At 30.7% G+C, this 24,557-nt stretch overlaps 2 protein-coding genes and 1 pseudogene across 2 annotated transcripts in view; all 3 read left to right on the top strand.

Annotated features, from left to right (window-relative positions):
- Positions 1-24,557, top strand: part of LOC143058158 (uncharacterized) — a 32,844-nt gene that overhangs the window by 3,004 nt on the left and 5,283 nt on the right. The window contains exon 2 of the mRNA XM_076231622.1: positions 11,987-12,231. Within this exon, the coding sequence (XP_076087737.1) occupies positions 12,213-12,231 (19 nt within the window). The 5' untranslated portion in view covers positions 11,987-12,212. The remainder of the gene's footprint in view (positions 1-11,986; positions 12,232-24,557) is intronic.
- LOC143058160 (uncharacterized) lies at positions 1,866-3,799 on the top strand (annotated as a pseudogene).
- On the top strand, positions 4,110-8,695 carry LOC143058159 (uncharacterized). The gene is made up of 7 exons (XM_076231623.1): positions 4,110-4,328; positions 4,546-4,680; positions 4,890-4,989; positions 5,425-5,677; positions 5,884-6,014; positions 6,285-6,848; positions 7,796-8,695. The coding sequence occupies exons 1-7, from the start codon at positions 4,267-4,269 to the stop codon at positions 8,009-8,011; spliced, it is 1,461 nt and encodes a 486-aa protein (XP_076087738.1). The 5' UTR covers positions 4,110-4,266; the 3' UTR covers positions 8,012-8,695.

Genomic DNA, 24,557 nt, shown 5'->3' with positions numbered 1-24,557 from the left:
TTAGATTACTTTATGATTACATTCATATGATTACTTGCTGATTACAAATCTTGTATAAATATGAAAATAGTTTTTGATAGACAAGATGAAAATAAGAAATTGTAAAGCTTGAATGAAAATCATGAAACTAGTATTCACAATGATGGGACCTTGTTTAATGTGATAAATTGTATCATCTATATAACAAATTTGTATAACCAAATGTTTTATTTTGTTAACAGTTTACTGAAGAAAATTACCTCTCAAATATTTTGTTGTGAGATTGAGCTCTTATAATACAAGAATATGCATTGATTACTAGTTAATCAGAAGTTTTCAATCAAGGGGAAAAATTCCCCGTGATTGAAAACTTCTGATTAACTCCAATTTCATATAAGTTTACGCAATATTTTTACATAACTACTTAAACATTCAAATGCAGAAAACATTTAGTTCTAATTTGAGATTGATGGTCGACATAAATATATGAGCCCACTTAATTCAAAATGACAGTTAAAACCAGATTTCATTTATTGACAAATTTAATAAATTCGTGTATAATATGTGCTTTCTATTTTTTATTCTTTATTAACTTTGAGCCTTACGACTCATCAGTATAAACAAGTACTTATACAGCATAATATTTCAAACAATGTGCATAGTAAACAATAGGTGACGTCAGAAGTTTCATCAATACAAAATATCTTTTATTACATTATAAACTATTTCTTAATTTAAAGAGAAATGTATATACTTTCCGAAGTTACAAAGTTGTTTTGTGTTTTCACCTGGCAATAATTCTATCAATTATTAATTAGATCAAGTATTACAAATTTTCAAACAAATAATAACAATCAACCACTTTCAACTTTATTGATATTGTTATTAAGACAATAAAATTTTAATACCCAGGCTCACCTATTGTTTGCTTAAAAAGGTTTAGTCACGTTTCTCCAAAATTTGATAATTAAACTAAAACAACATAAGGGATTAGGGGGTCCTCATAAGGACTGGCATCGTGATAATTACCTGTAAGTCACCTATATCAGGTCTTAACTAAAATATTATAAAAAGGGATATTGTTAAAAAATATTTATATCAAAACATTTTCATCCGCCGTATTTGAGTTACAAAATTAAAAAGGTTATTCAACAAAAAAATCCTTAAATAAACAAGGGAAATTCTAATCAAACTGAAAATTTCATAAACGAAATAATGAAGAAATAATCTCGAAATTATTTTTTTTAAAAGATTTTTTTTTATTAAAAGTAACATGAAAAATCGAAATGTTCACTGACTGTACCTCATTTTAGTAATTTATTCTATTAATTGATATATTTTTGTATTTGTGTTACATGTAGATTGATTGATTGATTGATTGTTGGTTGCTTTACGCCGCATTAGCACAAAAAGGCTGTATCGCGGCGATGTTTCATGTAGATGTTAAAATCTAAACCGATGCAAAACAGCCAAGTTTTATTTATGCAAAAAGTCATCAAAAGCGATTGTCTTCTAGTGCGAAGAACCATATATCTACCTAGTCGTTCTGTCTGTATATCACTAGAGCTGAAGCCAGTTTTCGTGGTATGCTGTCTTAGCAGATGAAAAGTAAAAACACAAAAATACTGAACTCCAAGCATAAATAGTCAGTCGTATATCTGTCCACTTTTTCCACGAAAAAGGATCTGATACAAATTGGGTACATCATGTCGCGTCATGATCTATATAGTGTTTAACTGTGGGAACTGGCTTGGTGAATATTGTTCACTACTAGTATTTTCGATTTGTTACTTAAGTTTAGGACAATTAATGCAAGTTGACTAAGAATTTTGAATAAACAGGTTGGGAACAACCGCACTTTACCCTACAACGAGAGGTTGTCTCACAAAACATGTCCAACTTAACCCCTGAAACCAGGGACTGTCTGAATGATATGTAAAACGCACGAGAATTCAGTGAAATCGCTGATAAATAATGGTTTGGCGGGATTCTGTTTGACTTTCTATATAAAAGGATGCATAGATTTTGTATGTCAGATGACAATTTGATAGCACAAGTGGATGTATGCAAAGCCGGAGGTATGTACCTTTAATTATTTACCATCTATGTTTTCAAAAATGTGAGTAATACTATTTGTTTTGTTGAAAAATTTTACACAGCCGTCTTCTTGTCATAGTCATCCGCCATTTTGAAACAAATGTTGGTGCACATGATCACTTATTCAGCCAATAGAATTTGATCTTGCAATATGATCGTGATCCTAAGACAAACATATGGATCACCATAAGCGCTATAATTTACATAGTTATCTTTTTTTTCCAAATGTGATATAAATGCTTTTAACAGTTGAAACAGCGTGTTAAGTTCAATACGTTTACCTTTTTTGTTAAGAATGAGGAAAATGATATAATTTTCAGTATCGAAAAGATATATATTGCAATCACTTAATGATTTTAATTAATAAAGTAAAACATAATTCGTGTTCAATTCATAATTATTTGAAAATTTACAGATGTCATCAAAAAGGAAAAAAAAGTGTAGCTGTAAAAGTCATGAAGATTATATGAAGGATGGAGTGGTCGGAAATATCATCAGACTTGACGCTAAAAAAGTTAGAAAGGCAGTCAAAGATGAACTTAAGAAACGCGGAGACATTTTCGAACACTCTACATTTCTATGTACAGGTTGTATTCAGTACTGCACTGATAATTTTCTAGACCAGCCACCAATAAAAAAGACAAGAGAAGACATGGAGAAAAGTGTAGAGGAGATAGTGTCTGCAATTGACAGTGGACGCCTATCGGTAGAGGAGATGGCGCGTATAGCTTACGCACTTGGACAGTCAGTTTCCAGAGATGTGTTGATAGACTCAAGAACTATATCTCCAGAATATAAAGATGACCAAGTGTTGCAAACTTTTGATGTATCAGGTAAAAATAAATCATTTAGTGTTTAATAGTAGCTTAGATCGCTAAATAGCTTAACATATGAGGTACAGTTATATTTATTTTATAATGCAAATGTTCAGACATGATGGCAATAAATGCACAAAACTTTATACTCAATTAAAGTATAATATCAAATGAGGGAGGGCAGGAGGGGTCCTGATTCCGAAATCCAGGGCTTAAAAACACCAGACCCCGAAATCCCGGGCTTAAAAACACGAAATCCCGATGTCCCGAAATTCGAAAAAAATAATTCCCGGATCACGAAAGGGTCAATCGCGAAATCCCGAGCTTAAAACCACCCGATCCCGGATTTCCGATAAAGGTCCTATCCCCCCTCTCAAATGTAGTGTAGTGCCGAGCATTTATATTTTATCATATTTTTTCAGCCGGTTATATGAACATTGCATTATGGATGTCATTCCATTTAAAAAAAAAATTATGTGTTCCTTTGTATTGACAAAAAAATGTATTTCCAAAATTAATCTATAGAAACAATCACTATTCTTTCAGAATGGATTTCTAAGCGGAACCAACCCGTACTGAATTTTTTAATGGGTATCCAACAGGAAATGAAAGAAACTGAAAAGGACAACTTAAAGATTTTGAAATGTATTGAAAACATATACTACCTCAGAAACACCCAGTTTATATCACCGTTAGCTTTCGCACAAAATCTTCTCACCTACTACAAAACTGGGAGTAAAAATGCAACCCTCCTCAACTGTCCCGGGGTTCCATGTGGTAGCTATACAACGCTACAAAACTGGATTAAAGACCACAGTAGAGAGGCGGTAAAGTGTCCAGAATGAACAGATGTAGTTACATTTTTTGACAACAACCAGTACATTTTTTTAATTTATTTTCATTATTAGGTACATTTTGTCACAAACATGCATGATATATTTGTCACTGGACATAATTCAATAAACAATCAATCTCATTTTACATTATCACAAACCATTCAGTTTGTATTAGCATTGTTTTCTGGTATTTTGGTTGAGTTGCATTGCAGTTTTAATTTATTTTTTCTCATATATTGTAGTACTGTAAAATAAAAATCTAACATTTATAAAAAAAATATAAAATTAAAAAAACATACTGAACAAAGAAAAGGTTTGCCGTTTGATATAGACTTGTTGCTAGTTTTGCATTATTTTGAAACAAACTGTTATATTTCAGGTTCTACAACGTAAGTGGAGGGTTGTCACAAACTTTAAATCCCAAAACCAGTGTCATAACAACTCTAATCCATGTGGTACCTGACAGACAGTCGATTCTGCAGTGCCAAGAAAACCTGTCGCCAAAGACTTGGTACAGGACCGATACAGAGGCCAAAAATATGGCGAAAGCTGAAATTGTGAAAGAGTTTGACAAGCAAGATGTTAATTTCAGGACCTTTAGGTATGAATGCGGAAATGTAGATTTTAAATTAAATGAGTAATGTTAAAAAGGTTAGACAAAAACAATAGGATACAAAACTGTATATGAATCTATAAGATATGTTTTTATTTTGATCAACTTTAGTATTTTTTTTTCTGAAATATTGACATATCGAGTGTCTTAGGATATTATTCCATTGAATATTGAGTTTCTTATCTATATGAAACTTTGTTTCCAGAAATGACTTTGTTCAAAGCCAGTTAAGAGTTATAACCTTGCAAATGGAAAAAAATGGTGATGTAGTAATGGACGAGGTGGACAAGAAATCGACCAACAGTTTCCAAATTCCTAGTCACACCAAAAGTGAAGAGAGGTATTAATTTTATGAATTTATCTAAGTAATAAAAAGTAGTTTGTGATGGTTTCAAATCACATGTCTCAAGATTGTAAAAAACCAAACAAACAATATTATCAATTCATACGACTGCACTCTTAATAGTCGTAAAATAAAGATATCATCCAGTTATAATTTATTCTTTTTAAAATATGTGAAATGATAATTGTCGTTTCTCTATTTTTTAGATACAAATTTGTAACTGCACACCACCCAGAGGAAACAGTGTCAGTTACCATGGGTGAACCCTGTTTTGAAAATCAATGTTCATACGAAGCAGTGATAAAGGTATGTTTTAAAATCATACGTATACAAATAACAAACCTAACCCTTGTTACGTAATTTACAAAAGTAACACGACGAGTGTCAAAGGTGAGGGGGGATAGGACCTTTATCTGGACTCCAGGATTGGGTGTTTTTAGGCTGGGGATTTCGGGATTGGCCCTTTCGGAATCCGGGAATTCTTTTTTCGAATTTCGGGACCACGGGATTTCGTATTTTTAAGCCCCAGATTTAGGGATTTCGTCTATTTAATGTCGGGATTTCGTGATCAAGACCCCTCCTACCCCCCCTCAAAGGTAGAATAGGATTTGCATTCCCATTGGTATACTATTATTCCAACTCTTTCTTCATATATATGTGGTAAATACAACATAGGAGTTTTCAATTGTTATTTATACTTTTCATAACTTTTTTTATAATAATTTCTTCCAATTATTTTAGGTGTTTGATCATATAATAAATGTCGCCAATGTGAAGGATGGTAATGAAAGTAGGAAATGGACTATGGTTGGATGTGATGGCTTGCCTTACACCCTAGGCAGTCGCATCATCGACAACTATTCTGTTTGCCATGACTGCAAAATGGAGTTCGATGACGCTGCTGAATTTGAGGAACACAAAAATTACAGAAGTCACTGCACCAACATTCCGTATTCAGATTGCCAAAAATACATGAATTTGATGATGCTACCAGGTATTGTTAACATATTATTTTGCGAGTATGTTATGTTCTATATATTAAATGTTCTCATTGTTGAAGGCCAACAGTTGAATGTCATTTCTTGTAGCACTCCATTAGATATTTTCTGGAATCTTAAAATTACATTTAAACTCAAAAGTATATACGTACTAAACTACTATTTGCACCTTTATAGAAACAACTTTAAAATTTATTTTCAGTGCTAGGACATTATGAGATTAACATGTCAAAGGCGTTGATGAAACTATTATGGGATGTCATAATAATAGACTTGGCCAAGATGCTTGGTTTTAAAAGTATTAAGGCGTTGCAAGCTTGTCAGGTGCTTCAGGTAAGACAACTATTTGAAATGTTACCATGCAACACAGTATTCCAAATTAATATAAGAAGATATTGTATGATTGTGAGTTACAGACAAATCTCACCCGAGAGTTATTTATGAAGACTTTATCAACAGTTACAAATCCCAATATCGCATTGCAAGTTATTATAAAAAAAAACATGACATGTTTAATACACGCATATTATTATTAAAAATACAACAAATGTATAAAAGGCATAGTTTTCATTACGTTTGAAGATGTTATATTTTGTGTATTAGGAATGTGTATTACTATTTTCTTTTTCTTTTTCAGACCATCACAAAACATGGCAAATTTTACAAATTTTCATGTTTGCTATGGCACAGGAACTATTGCATCCTTACTGCAGACAACAAGTGTTGTCTTGTAGAACACCAACTGTGGAAGGATTTTATTTGTGGCTAGCAAAAGTTTCCAATCCCAATTTCAAATTCATGTCAGACGTGGTTTTTACCAGCTGTCTCGCACTCCATGTTTTAAGGGCTGGAACCAGGCGTAACAACTCTACAGCTATCCAAGCTGGAAAGTTTAAATTTTCGCCACTTTTCTTTGGTCTCAATATGCCCTTTTACATGGAGACATTTATTAGAGATTCATTTGTAAGAGTACAATGTCCGCATGATATACTTGCCTTCATTGAGAAAAATGAATCTTACAGTGTCAGTGGAAACGAATCAAAGGGAGAAGGTGGAGATTTCGTGCTCGAAAACTTTAATAGGAAAACAAAGATGTGGGTACCAGCCGGTCTTCCAGACAAACCAAAGTGGCTGCAAGTGTGCAGAAATATTGACATATTGGAAAAGGTATTTTTAAATAAAAAAATAATACGCATTTCATCCAAAAAATAAAATTTATTCTATCAAAGTTATGTGTTTCGGGCAGTGGTACCTTATTTTACTAAGGGGTGCCTTTGTTTTTACACCAATACCAATGCAATTGGCATGCACCCAATAGTTACAAGGCTCTTTGGAAGAACAGCATACCCACATGGCTCGGGAGTCAAGCTGTCCTTCCCCACATATTCTGCATTTATCAGGGTCGACTTCATACAGTTCTTTAATGTAGGAGCTTGTAGTTTGTGTCTCCTGTTCACAAGATGTTTTTGGAACCGGAGAAAATGATGCTGCTCCTTGGTAATTCTCACAATGTCTACTGTCAAAATCTGTAAAAAAAAATGTCAATAAAAGTGAATAAAGAAAGTGTGGAATAAAAAATATTTTTTCGAAGAATGTTATCATAGTAAAAGTTAATTATACCCAACGATACATACCTTGACCTTTAGTGGTTAACTTTTATAAATTGTTACTTCGATAGAGAATTGTCTCATGGGCACTCGTACCACATCTTTATATATCTATTTACATATAAGAAAACTTTAAACAACCAATAACAAATCTTTAAAACAGAATAATAAAAAACAGCATTTCATATACCCATATTTGTTTTGGTGCATTTACTTTGGATGAATGGCGATACAATTAAATGGTTATATACCTCTGCTGTTGCAATTGGTGCTACAGTTGCACTACCACTGTTCGCTATAGCACCAAATCCCTCAGTCTGGTGCTTATAGACATTGCCCCCAGGCGCTTGTATAGTTAGGCTATATTCGGCCCCTGTTGACTCTTCTATATCAAAAGCCTATAAAATAAACAGAAATAATACTACTTTTTGTTTCTTGGAAAATAATCATTTAATCTTGGATATAATATATTATCTTTCACGTATAATAAAAAAAATGTATTTTCAGGTACATGATCATCTTCATTCGATATTTAACACCAAACAAGCTGATGATGAGTACGAATTTTCATATGACATCAGCAAGGAAATATTTGACTTTCGTTGTATAGTCAGACAAAGCAAATATTTGGCAAAACCATTCCAGGTTGAAGAACATAAAACATTAAGTGGGAAAACCCTTGACTACGATCTTGTTAATTTCATGGAAATGCAAACAAAATAGAGGTCAACATTTGACAAAAGTGGTTGAAAACGATCTTGCAACAAAACAGAAACTGTGTCCAGTATTTATATTTCCATCTGATAGAACAGACTACTTTGATGTTGAAAAACAAACTAAAGCGAAAATTATTGATATTATTAACAAAGAACTCGAAAATATTGATGAACCGTCGTATTATGAGAAATGGAAGAAAATTCGAAATAAGAACAAAACCATTATTCTGTCGTTTTTGAAAGAGATCCAGGACTTGGAAACAGTATAATAAAACCATTTGCAATGCATTATGACTTTATCTAAACATACTTTATTAAAAACCGTGTCTTTTCTTCTAGAAAAAGTTCTATTCACAGCTCTTTTTGATGTCAGCCTTTTCAATGGTCTGCTAGTTATCCTCTGAATTGGTATACTACTTGTTTTCCCATTCTTTGTTATCTTTGTCTACGATAAATATCATAAAAGAGTTTGACATTTTTGTAGGGTTGAGTATTTGGTCTTACTAATACACGGCACTATATTGGATTGAAACAAATAGGAAATTTTCTACATGTAAAATATAATGAATGGGATGAACATCGCGAACATGTGGCCTAAATATTTCAAAATCAGACCTGATAAAAAAATCATTGATTGAGAATATATATATTTATAAGTTTCTACCATGATTAAAGTAGTTGTTTTGTTGGTTTTTTAATTCATCAATTATGAAACCAATCTTTATTGTTTTTTTATTACATTGAAATTTATTAAATAAGCGTATATTTTGATTTGTCAACGGTCTTGTTGTATTAAAAGCCAAAACTCATAACTTTTAAGTAAATGTGCGTTCCATATTTATAGAAGAATTTTTGGTGAAGTAGCTTAATTTTGATTGGTTAATTTAATCTCCTGACCTTGCAACTCAACAACATGGTGGATATGGAAGTGCATAGTCAGACCACGAAGTGATGTTTTGAAAAAATAAGACATTTTCATTATTTTAATGATAAGGTTTCATGAACACGAACTTCCGGTAAGAGTAAGCAATGTAAGCAGCCTCATGAAGTGTTAACCAGACAACTAATTAAGACATATTTATGATAAATGTAACAGGAAAGTTCTAAGGTACTCACTATTTGTCTCGACATGATGCGTTTCTTCTGATTTTCTCAATGAAATGACACGATTCACATCGGTCCCCAGATTCGCGGGTTTTTATGAACCTGTTTTACGGGTTTGTCCCTACATTTGGGGGTACCCCGGGAAAGTGGGGTTGTTCCCAACCTGATAAACTGTATCGGTGATAATAAGCTGCGTTTTGTACTTTTATATAAGATTAATGACTCAAGATATATAAATTCTTAATAGCTCTCAAAATATAAAATGTTAATTTTAATTCAAGATCGCAACATTGTAATCTATAATATATTGCTATGAAAAATAGAGAACAAAATTATAAAAAAAGCAAAAAATTGCTTCCGGCCGTACGGTTACGGATACTAGATGTGTAGTGATTAAGATTATGTGTTGCTTGTTTATGAATGTTTTTGTACAGTTCTTTTATTATATGTTGCACCAAAGTCTCAAAATTAGGGGGAGTGTTGGAGTCTGTAATTCGGTGATTGTCATTGCTGTGTAATATATTCGTTTTTCGTTCATTATATTGTACATAAATTAGGGAGTTAGTTTTCTCGTTTGAATTGTTAAACATTTGTTTTCTCGGGCCCTTTTAAAGCTGACTATGCGGTATGACTTTGCTCATTGTTGAAGGCCGTACGGTGACCTATATTTGTTAATGTCTGTGTCATTTGGTCTCTTATGAATAGTTGTCTCATTGGCAATCATACCACATCTTCTTTTTTATGTATAATTGTTAACTTCTGTTTCATTTGGTCTCTTATAGAGAGTTGACTCTTTGTCTATCATACCATGCACATCTTTTTTTATATAAAATAAAAAATTACATCGCTGTGTTAGACTATATGGACTTTTACAATTTTGGGAGACTATTAAAAAATATATATATCTTTAAAAAATATATACCTTTTTAACAATATTTTGATCAAGAACAGGTGAATTACAGGTAGATATCAAGATCCAGTCCTTAAGAAGACCCCATAATCCTTAATGTTGTTTTAGTCTAATTACCAAATGTTGGAGAAACGTGACCACACCCTTAAAAAAATGGAAGTAGTGATTAACACCTGTAAAAACATTAATGGATGTGTCAATTATGTCCCAACAGACAATAAAACTATACTTAATTAATTTTTCCTTATTTGTTCATTTTTTGTTTGTTAATTAGGCAGTTGGTTAAAATTTGTAGAAAAAAATAAAGTTATATCTTTTACATAGAGAAAGGACACTTGTCTATAGCTATTTTATCAAATTACACATGTTGTATATAAATTCTTTTGAATAAGATGAATAAATTAAGGCTTTTAAAAAAATCACCAAAATTAGCTTTTTGTGAGGATAAAAAGTTATAAAAAAACCTTTGATATTGCAATATACAATGTAATCAGAAGTAATCTAAAGTAATCATGATTACTTTGAAGAAAAGTAATCTAATGTAATAGATTACATATAAAATAGGGTGTAATTGTAATGTAATCGATTACATTTTATTAGCAAAGTAATTGTAATTTAATCGATTACATTTTAAAGTAATCGACCCCATCCCTGATCTCAGGTGGTCCGGAAGAGTAGCAGAACCTGCTCTACATGTGACATCCGCCATGTTGCTCGTGTTATTACAATTCCTGTAAATTCGGTAGATCACATAATTAGTGTGTGCATGTTCATCCGGCATTTTTCATCTGACCTTGATTACCTTTTACATGTGTCATTGAAAAATGTAAAACGTATTTGACACTAAGTAAAACCTTTATTTTATAGATGTTCACCATTAGTTACAACAGGCAAAACATGTTAGTGCGTTCACTCTTGTATAACTTATATGTAGTATATATTTATGTTGAAAGACGAAAGGGAAGTTTTTTTGTCATGTCCGAAAAGTTTATCCCTTATGTGCAACACCCACTTATGAATTGCTAAACATTTCTTTTTATCTCAAGAAGGATGCAATCTTGTTTGGTATTCTTGATTGTTTTTTTTTTTATCATCTGACACTATGGGTAAAGTGAGAATTCTCATCACGTGGTGTCCGTCGTCAAAGTTATACATACCCCTTCAATATTGGGACATGCATCACTATTATATGACTGTTTCTAAAACACTTTAAAATTTAATATCGAGTTTTTGAATTGTTTATATGAATTATAAAATTGTTAATATGAATTATAAGACTAACTGTTCAATTAATAGAGATAATTCTACTGAAAGTCAACAAAGCACTTCGGCCCAAATATATAAAAGTTGTATAAAACAATATAATAAAAATAATTTTTCGATAATCTAAGGTTTCTTAGGGATAGCGATAAGCAGCAAACTTCAAAACTTGACAATCGACCTTGACATTATCAAATCAAAATACCCTTGGTCTTTATTACCTTTCAACACTTATTTATTACTATGCTAAATATAGAAAGTTATATCTTAATTTAAAGTGGCGTGGAAAATATAATCATAACGAAACAAAGGTCCCATCGGGAATAAAATGAAAGGAATTATAATCAGAGCTAACTCTTGAGAATTAATAAAAAAAGATGGATCGAAATACCTGAATGCATATGCAGTGATATTTTACATGTAGATCATATTATAGAATGCATGAGTTTTATTTTGCAATCACGGAGGTCACATGCATTCGTATTAGGAAAATTTAATTCAATTAATGACCCCTTACATAAAACCACTTACGTGAAAAGGTCATACGTTCAACTTTAAAAACAAGCCTTCATACTACAGAGCTAAGTACTTATTGATGTTATGAAATAGTCGTTCAAAATTATCACATGACACAAATGGTTTTTGTACTTATCCAATAAAATAATGAACTAAAGATGTTAACTTTAGCTAAACATTTCCTTACTACAGATTCAGGATCAATCGTAACAAAACTATGGCGGAATCAAAGGAAGAGTTGAATTATTTACGGATCATCAGTCTGCTGTATAAAATTGCTCCTTCTGCAGTGAGAGTAAAATTTGACAAAGAATTTCATCCAACACGTGGACTTGAGACAGTCTTAAAGCAAGATAAGTTTAAAATCTTAGACTTTTTGAAAAGAAAGAGAATCATTAACCAAGTGCATTAGGATTTAATGTTTCCACCAAAGCCAGGTAAATTACATTTTTTTACGAAATGCCCATTTTGGAGATAACAGAACAGTCAACCCAGCTATTATGGTCACCTGTAAGGCGTACAGTTTATTCGTTGCAGGTCACGGTCTTATTTTCGCTGTGCAGTTACACCTTTCTGTTTCTGAGAACATATCTCTGAAAAGGTAATTAAGTAATCTTATCCAGAGGATGACCTACATATACAGGTCCACATGTGTTTTTGTTAGATCTATTTCTATGCGTATCCATCAGACAAATTAAGCCTTTTTTCAATTGATTTATTAGGTGCATTCTTAGTTGTAGTATTATACCACTGTCGTAGGTTAGGGGAAAGTTGGAATCCCGCTAACATGTTTAACTCCGCCATTTGAGGTATGTATGTGCCTGTCCGAAATCAGGAGCCTGTAATTCAGTGATTGTCGTTTGTTGCTATGTTTAATACAAATATTTGTTTTACATTCATTTTTGTATATTTAGGAGGTTAGTTTTCTCGTTTGAATTGTTTTAAATTCGTCATGTCGGGGCCTTTCATAACAAAGTATGTATATGGGCTTTATTCATTGTTGAAGGCAGCTCTGTGTCATTTAGTCACTTGCAAAGAGTTGTCTTATAGTCAATCATATCACACATTTTTTTTTTGTATTTACCATATACATATTTTTGAAGATTTCTTGGTTTCAATTGGCGATCTCAAATAAGTTTTACCGCGTTATTTAAATTTACTTAAACTGAACGAAAAACAATAACATCATACGTTTGAAATAAATCTCAATACGCATGCTGTTGTGGTGACAAGATGGAACGAATTAAGGGGTTCGTATTGCCCAGTCTTTAATTTGATAATAATAATGTATCCGGGGTGAAGGTCGTGAAATTTCTTACTTCGTTTCAAAAGAGGGTATGTTTATATATTTATATATTTAGTTTGCACGTTTTATTGAAACGTGATTCTCTACTGACCATACTTAAGAATTCAATTCAGTGCAACATGTGTACATTGTACAGACACATATACTTGAACATCTATATCAATTGTTGAATTTTTAGAATTCAATTGGGTATCTATACAATCAGAAAAGAGACTTGATGAATCATAAGTTAAGTTTTTTGTAGTTGATGACCAATCTCCGGCGCAGAGATCACATATCCGTTCCGTTCAATACTTTGTAACACTACACTCAATATGACCTCTGCCATACATTTTTTTGCGTACTTTTTTGTTCCCAATCTCTAATCAAAATCTACATTACTGTTTATTTAATTAAGATACTTTTTATGGGAAAAAACATAGAAATTCTCATGTTTACGAAGATAAGTTATCAAACGGAAAATTTTGCTATGTTTAATAACTTATACTTAAAGTTGCATTTCCGTTAGAGATTAAATGTCTTTCGTAAACACAGCCGGTTGTGAAGGGACTATTTTGTTACCGTTATTACCATCTTTTACTATTTCACATTAATTTTATATTAATTTCTACCTATAATTGCAATTACTATATGTTCTGTAATGCTTGTAATTGTACAGATTCCCGAAAACATCATTTTAAATTTTGACCCTGCCACGTTGTTTTTTTTTTGTCGCCGTAAAAACAACATGGTGCTTGTCATGGTGAAGTTTGATGTAACCCCATGTTTTCTGACATGAGCCCAACCTGAAGAAGATGGAGCAAAGACAACATGTATTATACAGAAAATGTAAATCAATATAAGCCATTTGATAAGCAGAATAATTATTGGCAGGGCTTATTTTTACCAACGGAGCATCAGTTATCAAATAATTGGGGGAAACTGTATACAGACAACACAGTATTTATAACAACAGTATTGTTCACCTGTATAAATACCACCCTGCTAGCCACTAACAGGTCTTAAAAAAAATACCCCACATCCATAAGTGCATGACTTCAGCTGACCTCTACATGTACATGTATGTAAATAATATCTGTATTCTAATATTCTAATTTCTGTTGATACATTTGTAAATCAAGATATATGAGGGTTGTCACTTACTTTAAAAGTTAACAATTTTTATTCTTTGATATAACTTTAATATCCACATTCATACCTACACAATTTAGTCCTTATAACTACGATGTCTTGCAAGTATATTTTTATTTTTTTTCTGCCAGGATGAAGATGTTTTTTAATAATTAATTTGACTACATTCAATACCCATAGATTTATTTTAACACCAGCTAGTGGGCCCACACTTATAAAAATTTCTGGATCTGTAAACATTTAATTTTCACCCCTTTTCTCTATTCTTCAAAAAATTAACACCTTTTTTCTCTAATCTTCATTTTTTTTGCCCGTTATTCTCTAATCTTTATTTTTTAAGGGCATTATTCTTTAATCATTTAACCCTATCCAAACCCTCAAGTACAACCGACAAAACAAAGTAAGTAAAGTAAAAGTACTCGCATATCATTCTGTTTTCTAGCAAGGACTAGAGAGTGAAGTGTTTAGAAAGCGACAAATTAAATATGATAGTAATACATTGTTAAATGATAGTAGATGCATAACTAAATCAACACTTATATCTTTCTTAGATTCACCATAGTTTGTTTTAAAGTAAATCTTTTTCTGGTACAAATGTGGTAGTTTAAATACTTTGTGCACTAATATGTGTTAGTTTTGCAAACAAATGCACACAAAGAAAGAATAGATAGGGACATAGGCTCATACAAACAGCTGGTGAAAGTTTTGCCAATTGATTTGAATCTGTTTTTTTATTATTCATTTATAAAGGTAGAAATCATAGTTATGTAGTTTATGTCCATGTGACATTATCAGACACTAAAGAATTATTCCCTGAATTTTTACAAAGGCCAAATGATACCATGATGGATTGCTTGACTGTAAGCTGTCAAAATTATCTCCCTTTGACCAAAACTTGAAATTAAATTTTTTTCATTATAGTAAACTTTTGAAATAAGCATATAAATTTAAAAGAAAGCAGTATAAACAAAACATATTAAATAAACTTAAATATCTGTCTCCTACAGAGAGTAAGGAATTTTGGAATATCTTAAAAGGAATTAATAAAAGAGAAACAAACTCAAATGATTCACCACTTTTTGATCTTAATCTGCTAGCTAAACACTTTAAAACACAAGGAGAACCAGATAAAATAGATGAACATTTCAAAAATTTAATATCTAAAGAGGTAGAAAACAGGGAACAAAAATTAAATGAAAAACAAACAGATAACCCTATTAAAATATCTGAAATAAAAAATGTTATAAAATCACTAAAGCATGGTGAAAGTACTGGCCCAGACTTAATTTGTTATGAAATAATAAAACTCAGTAGTCAAGTAATGATAACTTCATTATCAAAATGCTTTAATCTAATATTAGATAGTTCAATTTATCCAGATCAGTGGAATAAATCATATATAATACCTATTTTTAAACACGGAGACTTACTTGATCCAGCTAATTATAGGGGTATTTCCCTGATGAATTGTTTAAGTAAGATATTTAATTCTGTTATAAATAACAGGTCGATAATAATTTTTGAAGATAACATGAATCCAGCACAGTTTGGATTCCGAAAGAATAATAGAACTTCAGATAGTTTGTTTATTTTAAAAACAGTTATTAATAAATATATAAATAATAAAAACCAAAACTTATTTGGATGTTTTGTAGATTTGAAGAAGGCATTTGACTCAGTTTGGAGACTAGGCCTTCTATATAAATTGATCAAGACTGATAATATGAGACCTAAATTATATAAAGTGTTAAAAAATATGTATGAATGCACTGAAGCTTCAGTAAAATATAAAGAAAACATATCTGATTCAGTATTTATAGATAGAGGCTTGAAACAGGGTGACAGCCTCAGCCCAAATCTTTTTAATATTTATATAAATGACCTACCTGAAATTTTTGATAGTGACTGTAAACCAGTAAATCTCAATAATATGTCATTAAGTTGTCTTATGTTTGCCGATGATTTACTTTTATTGTCTGAAAGTGCAGAGGGTTTACAGAAGTCATTAGAGAAATTAAATTTACTATTGTAAAAAATGGCAGTTGTCAATCAACATAAATAAAACTAAAGTGATAGTATTTCAACAAAAAAAAACATACCATACACTAAAGCAGAGTTTACTTTGGATGGTTATAAATTAGAAAAAGTATTAAAATATAAATATTTAGGTAATATTATAGAGACTTCTGGTAAATTCCATACATCACATATGGAACTATCAAAAAAGGCACAAAAGTTCTATTCAGTTTGTTTAAATATTTGAATAATATAGAAAATATACCTATAAATATACATAAAAATCTGTTTGAATCTTTAATAAAACCTATTTTAATGTATAACTCAGAAATTTGGTATATGGACTACTATGAAAAAATATTAAGATCTCAGAGTAGAGCAATAAATAATCATAAAGATTTTGATTTACTAACATCAATTGATAATAGCTTTATTGAAAAGGTGAATTAAAAATTTTGCAAATTAATTCTAGGTTTAAGTAAAAAAGCAGTAAACATTGCATCAAGGGCAGAGTTAGGACAATATCCAATAGATGTATATGTAAAGGTTCAAGCACTAAAATATATGGCAAGAGTATCTAACACAGAAATTAATCCGTTGTTATATGATGCATATTGCACAGCTAAACTGTTGGATGAAACAGGAACCTATTCTTGGTATACCTTTGTAAAAAATATAACTCGTGAAAATAATTTAAATATATCTGATATAGAAAATATTGACTTTATAAAAGAAAAATATAAAATGAATAAACATATGAAAGAGATTGTGCAAGAAAACTATAAAAAGCTGTTCTTTAAAAAATTAAATTCTTTAACAGAAAATAATAAATTATTTATCTATAGTAAATTCAAAAAGAAATATGAAACTGAGCCTTAATTACTTAAAGAGAATAACTTTGAAATAAGGAAAAAATTCCCTAAATTAAGGGTGAGTAACCATATTTTGGAAATTGAAAGGGGTAGATACAAAAATATAAAAAGAGAAGAACGTTTATGTCAACATTGTTGTGTAAATAAAATAGATGATGAAGAGCATTTTTTATTTACATGTACAAAAAATAAAGATTTGAGATTTGAATTTTTGGAAAAAGTTAAAAATATCTATTCCGATATCGATAATAAGGATAATTTGGATAAATTGGTTTTATGTCTTTCTTGTCCGTCAATTATGCAGTATGCTGCTTCATTTGTTAAAAAGTCATGGTCACTGAGGAGGGTGGACTCAACAACTGCATGATAGATACATATATGTATATAATGTTTGGTTCTTTTGTTGGTTTTTTCTGTATGATGTATTGTAAAATTACTATGTTGATTTATGTATGCCTTCAACCCATATGGGTACAAATGTGCATTATATTCAATAAATATAATGAATACACTGAAATTAAGAACACTTTAAGTTCTAGACAATCAAACAAATTAATATTTGAATAAGTACAAATGTATACTTTATACTGAACATGAAAAATGATATATATTATATAAACTCTTATTAAATGTTTATGACTTAACAGAAATGTGGTTATAATTCTCATTAGAGCTATTTTCCTAATGCTTGTAAAATGAGACTTTGGTTGGCTTGCCTGCAATGTTAGCTCAAGCATTGTAATTAAGATTGACATCTGCAAACAATATAGAAAGGCATAGTTATTTAAACTTGTATATTATATTTCAATTTAATTGAATGTTATCCCAATAATAATTGTACAATATACAAACAAAACAAGCAAGCTAACTAAATTCTTACTCTACATACATTAGGAAATTATCTCTAACTACTGCTTCTATAATTTCCTTTCATTTTAGCAGTTATGACACCGTTATACAAAAAGATGATTTAAAGGGGCATCTGGAGTAAAAAGACAGACTACTGAGTATAACATGAAATTAAATATATCAATCAAATTATAAATTATTCGACAATTCTATTTTTTAACTAGAGTTTAACACAAATGTTTAAGACTGATTAACTTCTCTTAAGTAGTACATTACATACTGTCAAAGTTTTATTCACAAAATTCATAACGCTACATAGTACTGAAGTTTTATATAGTTTCTAAATGTTGTGCTATTCATATACATCTTCTGTGTCATTACTCTATTTACATGCAAACACAGGATCATACAAATCATACATAGTAAACATTGTAAAAAGATGTTAATACATGTACAGTGTATGTAGAAATTGAGTCAATATCTAGCTATAGGAGTAATTAAACACTTTTAAAAATACTGTCTTTATTTTTAAGTTACCATTAATCTAAATTGCAGTTCTTCAAATGACCATGACCATGAGTACAGTTGTAAATTGTTAATGGAAGAAGAGGAAGAAGTTGATGGACAGGAATACAGTAATCAGACAAAAACAATTATGCATATGTTGAATACAACAAATGGATTTGTTTTTTAACCATGCCAGTTTATTAAGAATAGACCTGATTTGTATATACATGATGAAGATAAATACACCATAAAAATATTTAATTTTGCTTTATTCTTTTGCAGGAAACCAAGTATGAAATTGAGATGGTTCCGTATTTCTAGCATATTATAGTATTCATTTATACTTGGGATTACTATACAACTATACAAACAGCTGATCAAGCACAAGCCCCCATTTGTTACTTTGCAACTCACTAATTGCTTTATCTTTTGTTTTTGCTTCAATTTACTCATTTGGCCCTATGTTGCTTCTCGCTTTTTTTTTTGCTTGAAGATAAAATTTATGCTCTATAATAACAAAGTTCATTATATATAAGTCTGTAAATAAGGGAAATACACTTGTTGTATGTTGGTTCGAATCCAACTGCAGACGAACAAATGTAATCTAGTTAAGCTTATGAAAGCATTTTTTTTTTATCATTTTACAAAATAGCAATGATTTTTAGGATAATAGCTTCTTTAATAATAATTGGAAAATAACTTGTATATTTTCATACAGACTTTTGTTTTTTATTTCAAAAAAAAGAAAGAAGCACAATTCATTTAATTGGCATGTATGCAAAAAAAAAAAAAAAATAGAAAATAAAATATAATACCTGTAAAATTGATCAGATTGATATTAAAGAATGCTTTCACATTTTGCTATTCACCTCTTATAGTGTTGAATTCACTATTATTTTCTACATATTGGTGTTGGTGTTTAAACTAACAGAAAAATATACCAAACTGGACATATTTTTATCCTGTAAAAGTTACTCTCCATCTGAATGAGATAGTAGCACAGACTTATTTGTAGATTTTTAAACAAAATGCATATGATAGAAAAACAAAATCATGTACCATATGTGTAGCATAAATATAAATGCACAGACACTGCAAAGTCATATAAACTTACAGTTTGGTTAACAAATTTTCTAAAAAGGCTGTAACTTATTTGTTTTCAATAAACAATTACTGTAGTGGTAGCCATAATTTGCCACCTGATGAGTACCCTTGGCAGGGACGAAACAGTAAACCTACATCTTACATTAAAGAAAAGATATTACTTGTTTATATATTGATGCATTGATATTTTCAGTAGGTGTTGATTTTTTTATATATCTTATTGTATTTTTGGCTAAAATGAATTATCTGATGCACTCTTACATAATGCATTTTAATCAAAATATCTAAAATCTGTCTTTTTTTTTTCTTCAAATATTACAACTTTAACTTTTTGATTCGGATCCCAATTGTTGTTTCAACACATTTTTTTACAATTATGAGTTATATTGCCATCTTATAGTCAACAGGGAAGACTTTTAACTGCAGAAACTGAAATTGAAATACAATATGGTGCATATTTATTGGTTCTTAACCTGATTTTAAAGACTGTTCCTAATTTTCTAAAATTTAAGTTTTTGTTACTCCTCAGGTCCGTACATGTAGTTCATATGCATACTATGGACAGCAAGCTTGAGATTGATTTTGGTCCCAATGGTTTAGGAATTAGGGCCAAAAAGGGGCTTAAATAAGCATTTTCATTTGTTTTTGCACAATAACTTCAGTATAAGTGAATAGAAATTTATGAAATTTAAACATAAGTTTCTTGACCTCAAAAGGAAGGTTGAGATTGATTTTTGGGGTTTTGGTCCCAAATGGTTTTGAAAAAAAAGGCCAAAAAGGGGCTCAACTACATTTTGTAAGTAGTTGATTTTGGTTTTCGCTCAATCACTTGAGTATAAGTAAATAGAAATCTATAAAATTTAAACACAAGGTTCATGACCACAAAAGGAAGGTTGGGATTGATTTTGGGGGTTTGGGTCTCAAAGATTAGGAATTAGGGGCCAAAAAGGGGCATAAATAAGCATTTTCTTGGTTTTCACACAATTACCTTAGTATAAGTAAATAGAAATCTATGAAATTTAAACACAAGGTTCATGACCCCAAAAGGAAGGTTGGGATTGATTTTTGGGGGTTTTGGTCCCAACAGTTTAGGAATAAGGGACAAAAAGGGTCCAAAATTAAACTTTCATTAAAAATTGAAATATAGGGGTTATTTGATATGCTGAATCTAAACATGTACTTAGATTTTTGATTATTGGCCCAGTTTTCAAGTTGGTCCAAATTGGGGTCCAAAATTAAACTTTGTTTGATTTCAACAAAAATTGAATTCTTGGGGTTCTTTGAAATGCCGAACTCAAACATGTACTTAGATTTTCGATTATGGGCCTAGTTTTCAAACTGGTATACATTAAGGTCCAAAGGGTCCAAAATTAAACTTAGTTTGATTTTAACAAAAAATGATTTCTTGGGGTTCTTTGATATGCCGAACTTAAACATGTACTTAGATTTTCGATTATGGGCCCAGTTTTCAAACTGGTCTAAATCGAGGTTCAAAATTAAACAAAAATTGAATATATGGATATATATTTGATATGCTGAATCTAACCATATGTATTTAGATTTTTGATATTTGGGACCAGTTATCAAAGGAGTAGGTCCAGTAAGACTCCTTTTTGGCCCCAAAATATAGCAGTTTTACAAAATTGTTAAAATGTAAACTTTTAGTTATTTAATGGACAGTAGAATGCTTCTGCTACATAAATATGGGCTGTTTTGACAAAACAATGCACATATATCGGGTACTAGCACCAATAAGTCATGATAAATTACTGAAATCTTCATAATTCTAGCATTTTAGTTAAATTTTAGACGGTTTCCATGTAAAACGAAAGTGGCCGCATTCGTGTTCATCCTAAATATTGAAATGTAAGTTGTATTTGATGATAATAGATAACATATATAAAGGTTGAGGATGAACACGGATGCAGCCACTTTCATTTTTGACAAAAAACATCTGAAAAGTGACATTTTTCGGCATATTTGGTAGATTTGTCATATTTAAGCTTGAATCGGAACGTTTTTAATGACTAAATTAGTTAAAATTTTTCACATAGATTAATTGAATCAAATGAAATAGACACTTAAGTGTTTAAAAAGTGGTCAAAATCTTTTGTCAGATGAATCTGAAATTTGAGGCCAAAATCGGTCCTTACCGGACCTACTCCTTTGTTGACATTGAGGTCTAAAAGTATTAAAATGGAACTTAATTAGATTTCTCAAAAATTGAATTCTTGGGGTTATTTGATATGCTAAATCTAAAAATGTATTTTGATTTTGGATATTGGACAATAACAGGTAAATTTCCAATTCAATTTTAGACCACATTCATTCTGTGTCAGAAACCTATTTTGTGTCAACTATTTATTCACAATCCAAATTCAGAGCTATATCAAGCTTGAATGTTGTGTCAATACTTGCCCAACTGTTCAGGATTCGACCTCTGGGGTCTTATAAAGCTGTGCCTTGCTGAGCATCTGGTTAAAGTTATACTTCTTTATTATTTTAGCTCCTTAGTCTAGTTTGGACAATTTTTTAAATGTTTAGGATTAAGATGCCTTTAAAATTTGAAGTTATATTAATGTGAGTCAAATAAGGGTCTTTTATGCCCCTACTCCTTTGAGATATTGAATAAAGTGTTGACATTTAAACGGCTGGATTGAAAAACAATGGCATACCATGTATATCCCTAACTTCATAAAAACCAGAAATTACAAAGATAAAAAAAAAATTATTATATTTTCAGATCACAATTATGTTAACCTGATCACAGGAGGTTTATCTAGAAACATGAGAAGCATTACAAGCCTGCATAGATTATACATACAAATGGAATAGACTCTCACTTTAAAAGAACTTACAAACAAGACTTAAGAACTCATAAAAAAAAATTATTTATGTTTCAATGAGTGAATTGGAGTGATTCTAATTGCACATGAAAATTTGTGTGCATTTAATACATGTATTAATTACAATGAATTTTATTAATTGTTGTTTTGAAATTTTGTATGTCTTCTTCAATCTATCATGAACATATTGTTGTTAACAATTAACATAGAAATACAGAATACATTTTATCAGTTTTAGCCAAGAAGTATGAAATATAAATGTCCTTCACATTGTTAACATTTTTAAAACTTCAAAAAAAGCCTTTTGCTTTATACTACTCATAACTTCAGTTATGTTCAGATAAAACTGATTTAACTTTTTCCCCTAGATTTAAGCATATGAATTCAAGGAAATATTGGGTATGAGTCCATTGGACAGCATTCAAAAACACAAAATTTTAAATTAAAGACTTCAGTTACAAATAAAGATCTGCCATCAACAAAAAGAAAACAGTAATAACAGTTGTCTTGCAAAAAAAGATGCAATGGGTTAAATGCATCTTAAACTGGATACATTTGTACATGTACATCATGTCTATGCTTGGTAAAATGGTTGTATTGATGCATGAGAAACTTCAGTATTATTACCTCTTACAATGACAATTATTTCATGACCCACACAATGAACTTGCAGAGAGGGGATAATGTTTTTGACCCATGCATTTGTCTGTCTGTCTGTCAGTCCTGGTCTTCAACAACTTGTCATCACAAATCCTCTGAAAACACACAACAGAACTTGATGAAATTTTATAGATGTGCATATCAACAGGAAATTGTGATTCAATTCTTTTTCTAGAAGTAATTCCCCTTTGAACTTATTGGCCTCAATTTACTTCTGCAACAGTTTTTCATTGCAAATTCTATGAAAATTCAATTTTTTTTCTAGTACTTAACATGCTTAAAGAGGAAAATTGTTATCAGTTGACTTATGTAAAGTTATGACTAAACTTAGGAATCTGTTGAGATTTTGTTTGTCCAGTGACAATGTGGGGACGTGGGGTATGTAAATGTGCTCACAATGGTTTTTCAATTTATTCTGAATTCAATATGGCATGTATTACAAGATTAAAAATTCAAGCTCAATATAGCTTCCAGGTTTTGTTGGCTTACTGAATAAAAAATATGAGATGTGTTTGTTGCCAGTGAGACAATATTTTTTTAGCAGTGATAATTGGGTCCAGAATTTTTTCAACTTGAAATAATAGCAATTGATTAACAGTACATACATTCATCACTGGTTTAATGCACACAACTCCAATATCAAGTATTGATAATGCCAAGAGTATCAGGACATAATTTGGGTGTAACAGCTACCAAGGTATCTGTTAGCTTAAAACCCAGTCCCCAATCATGTATATTAATAATAGATATTGGTTAATGTGCAGTAAAAGTCAAGAATATATGATACTAGAGAGAAGGGGTCAAAATGCAAGAATAAAAGTAGAGTAATAAAAACATTGTCATGTGTTATACTGCAAGATTCAGAATTTAAAAGAATTATTTCATACAGGTGTCTATGTACTGTAGAATGCTTGTACAAGAATAGGCTTCATAAAAGCAAAGCAATATACTTTTCTCATTTGGTAGCAAGAACTTTTATTAGGATAGGAACAACCCCACCAAGCTAGGAGAGGCTTTCCCTCTGACAAAGGGTTATGATGTTATACATGTATCACAGAGGTTTGTTAATATTTGCCATTTACCTTTTTTTAATGGAAGTTTAATGGATTCCTAATGGTATGGATACATTGGGCCATAAAAAAAGAATATAACAGGCTATTATTTGAACTTGGAATTATTTTTAAATATGGAATTTGCTTGATTTCTTGTTATTGAAATTTTTAATAAATTCCATGTTTATACTGTACTGAAATGTTCTGTGCTGCGCACAACACTTTCTATTACAAAGAATATACTATATTTTCAATAGAATGTACTGTGCCGCGCACAACACTATCTAACCAAAAAACATTGTATGGAAAGTGTTATTAACCGCTCAAAAGATTATGATACCAAATAAACATGGAAATTTATTAAAAATTTTAAACACAAGAAATTATGCAAATTCCATAATTGAAAATAATTCCAAGTTC

The sequence above is a fragment of the Mytilus galloprovincialis genome, chromosome 14 (assembly GCF_965363235.1).
Source record: "Mytilus galloprovincialis chromosome 14, xbMytGall1.hap1.1, whole genome shotgun sequence".
In the NCBI taxonomy this organism is placed as follows: Eukaryota; Metazoa; Mollusca; class Bivalvia; order Mytilida; family Mytilidae; genus Mytilus; species Mytilus galloprovincialis.
Note: the sequence above shows the minus strand (reverse complement) of the source record. Positions and strands in the feature narration are given on the sequence as shown.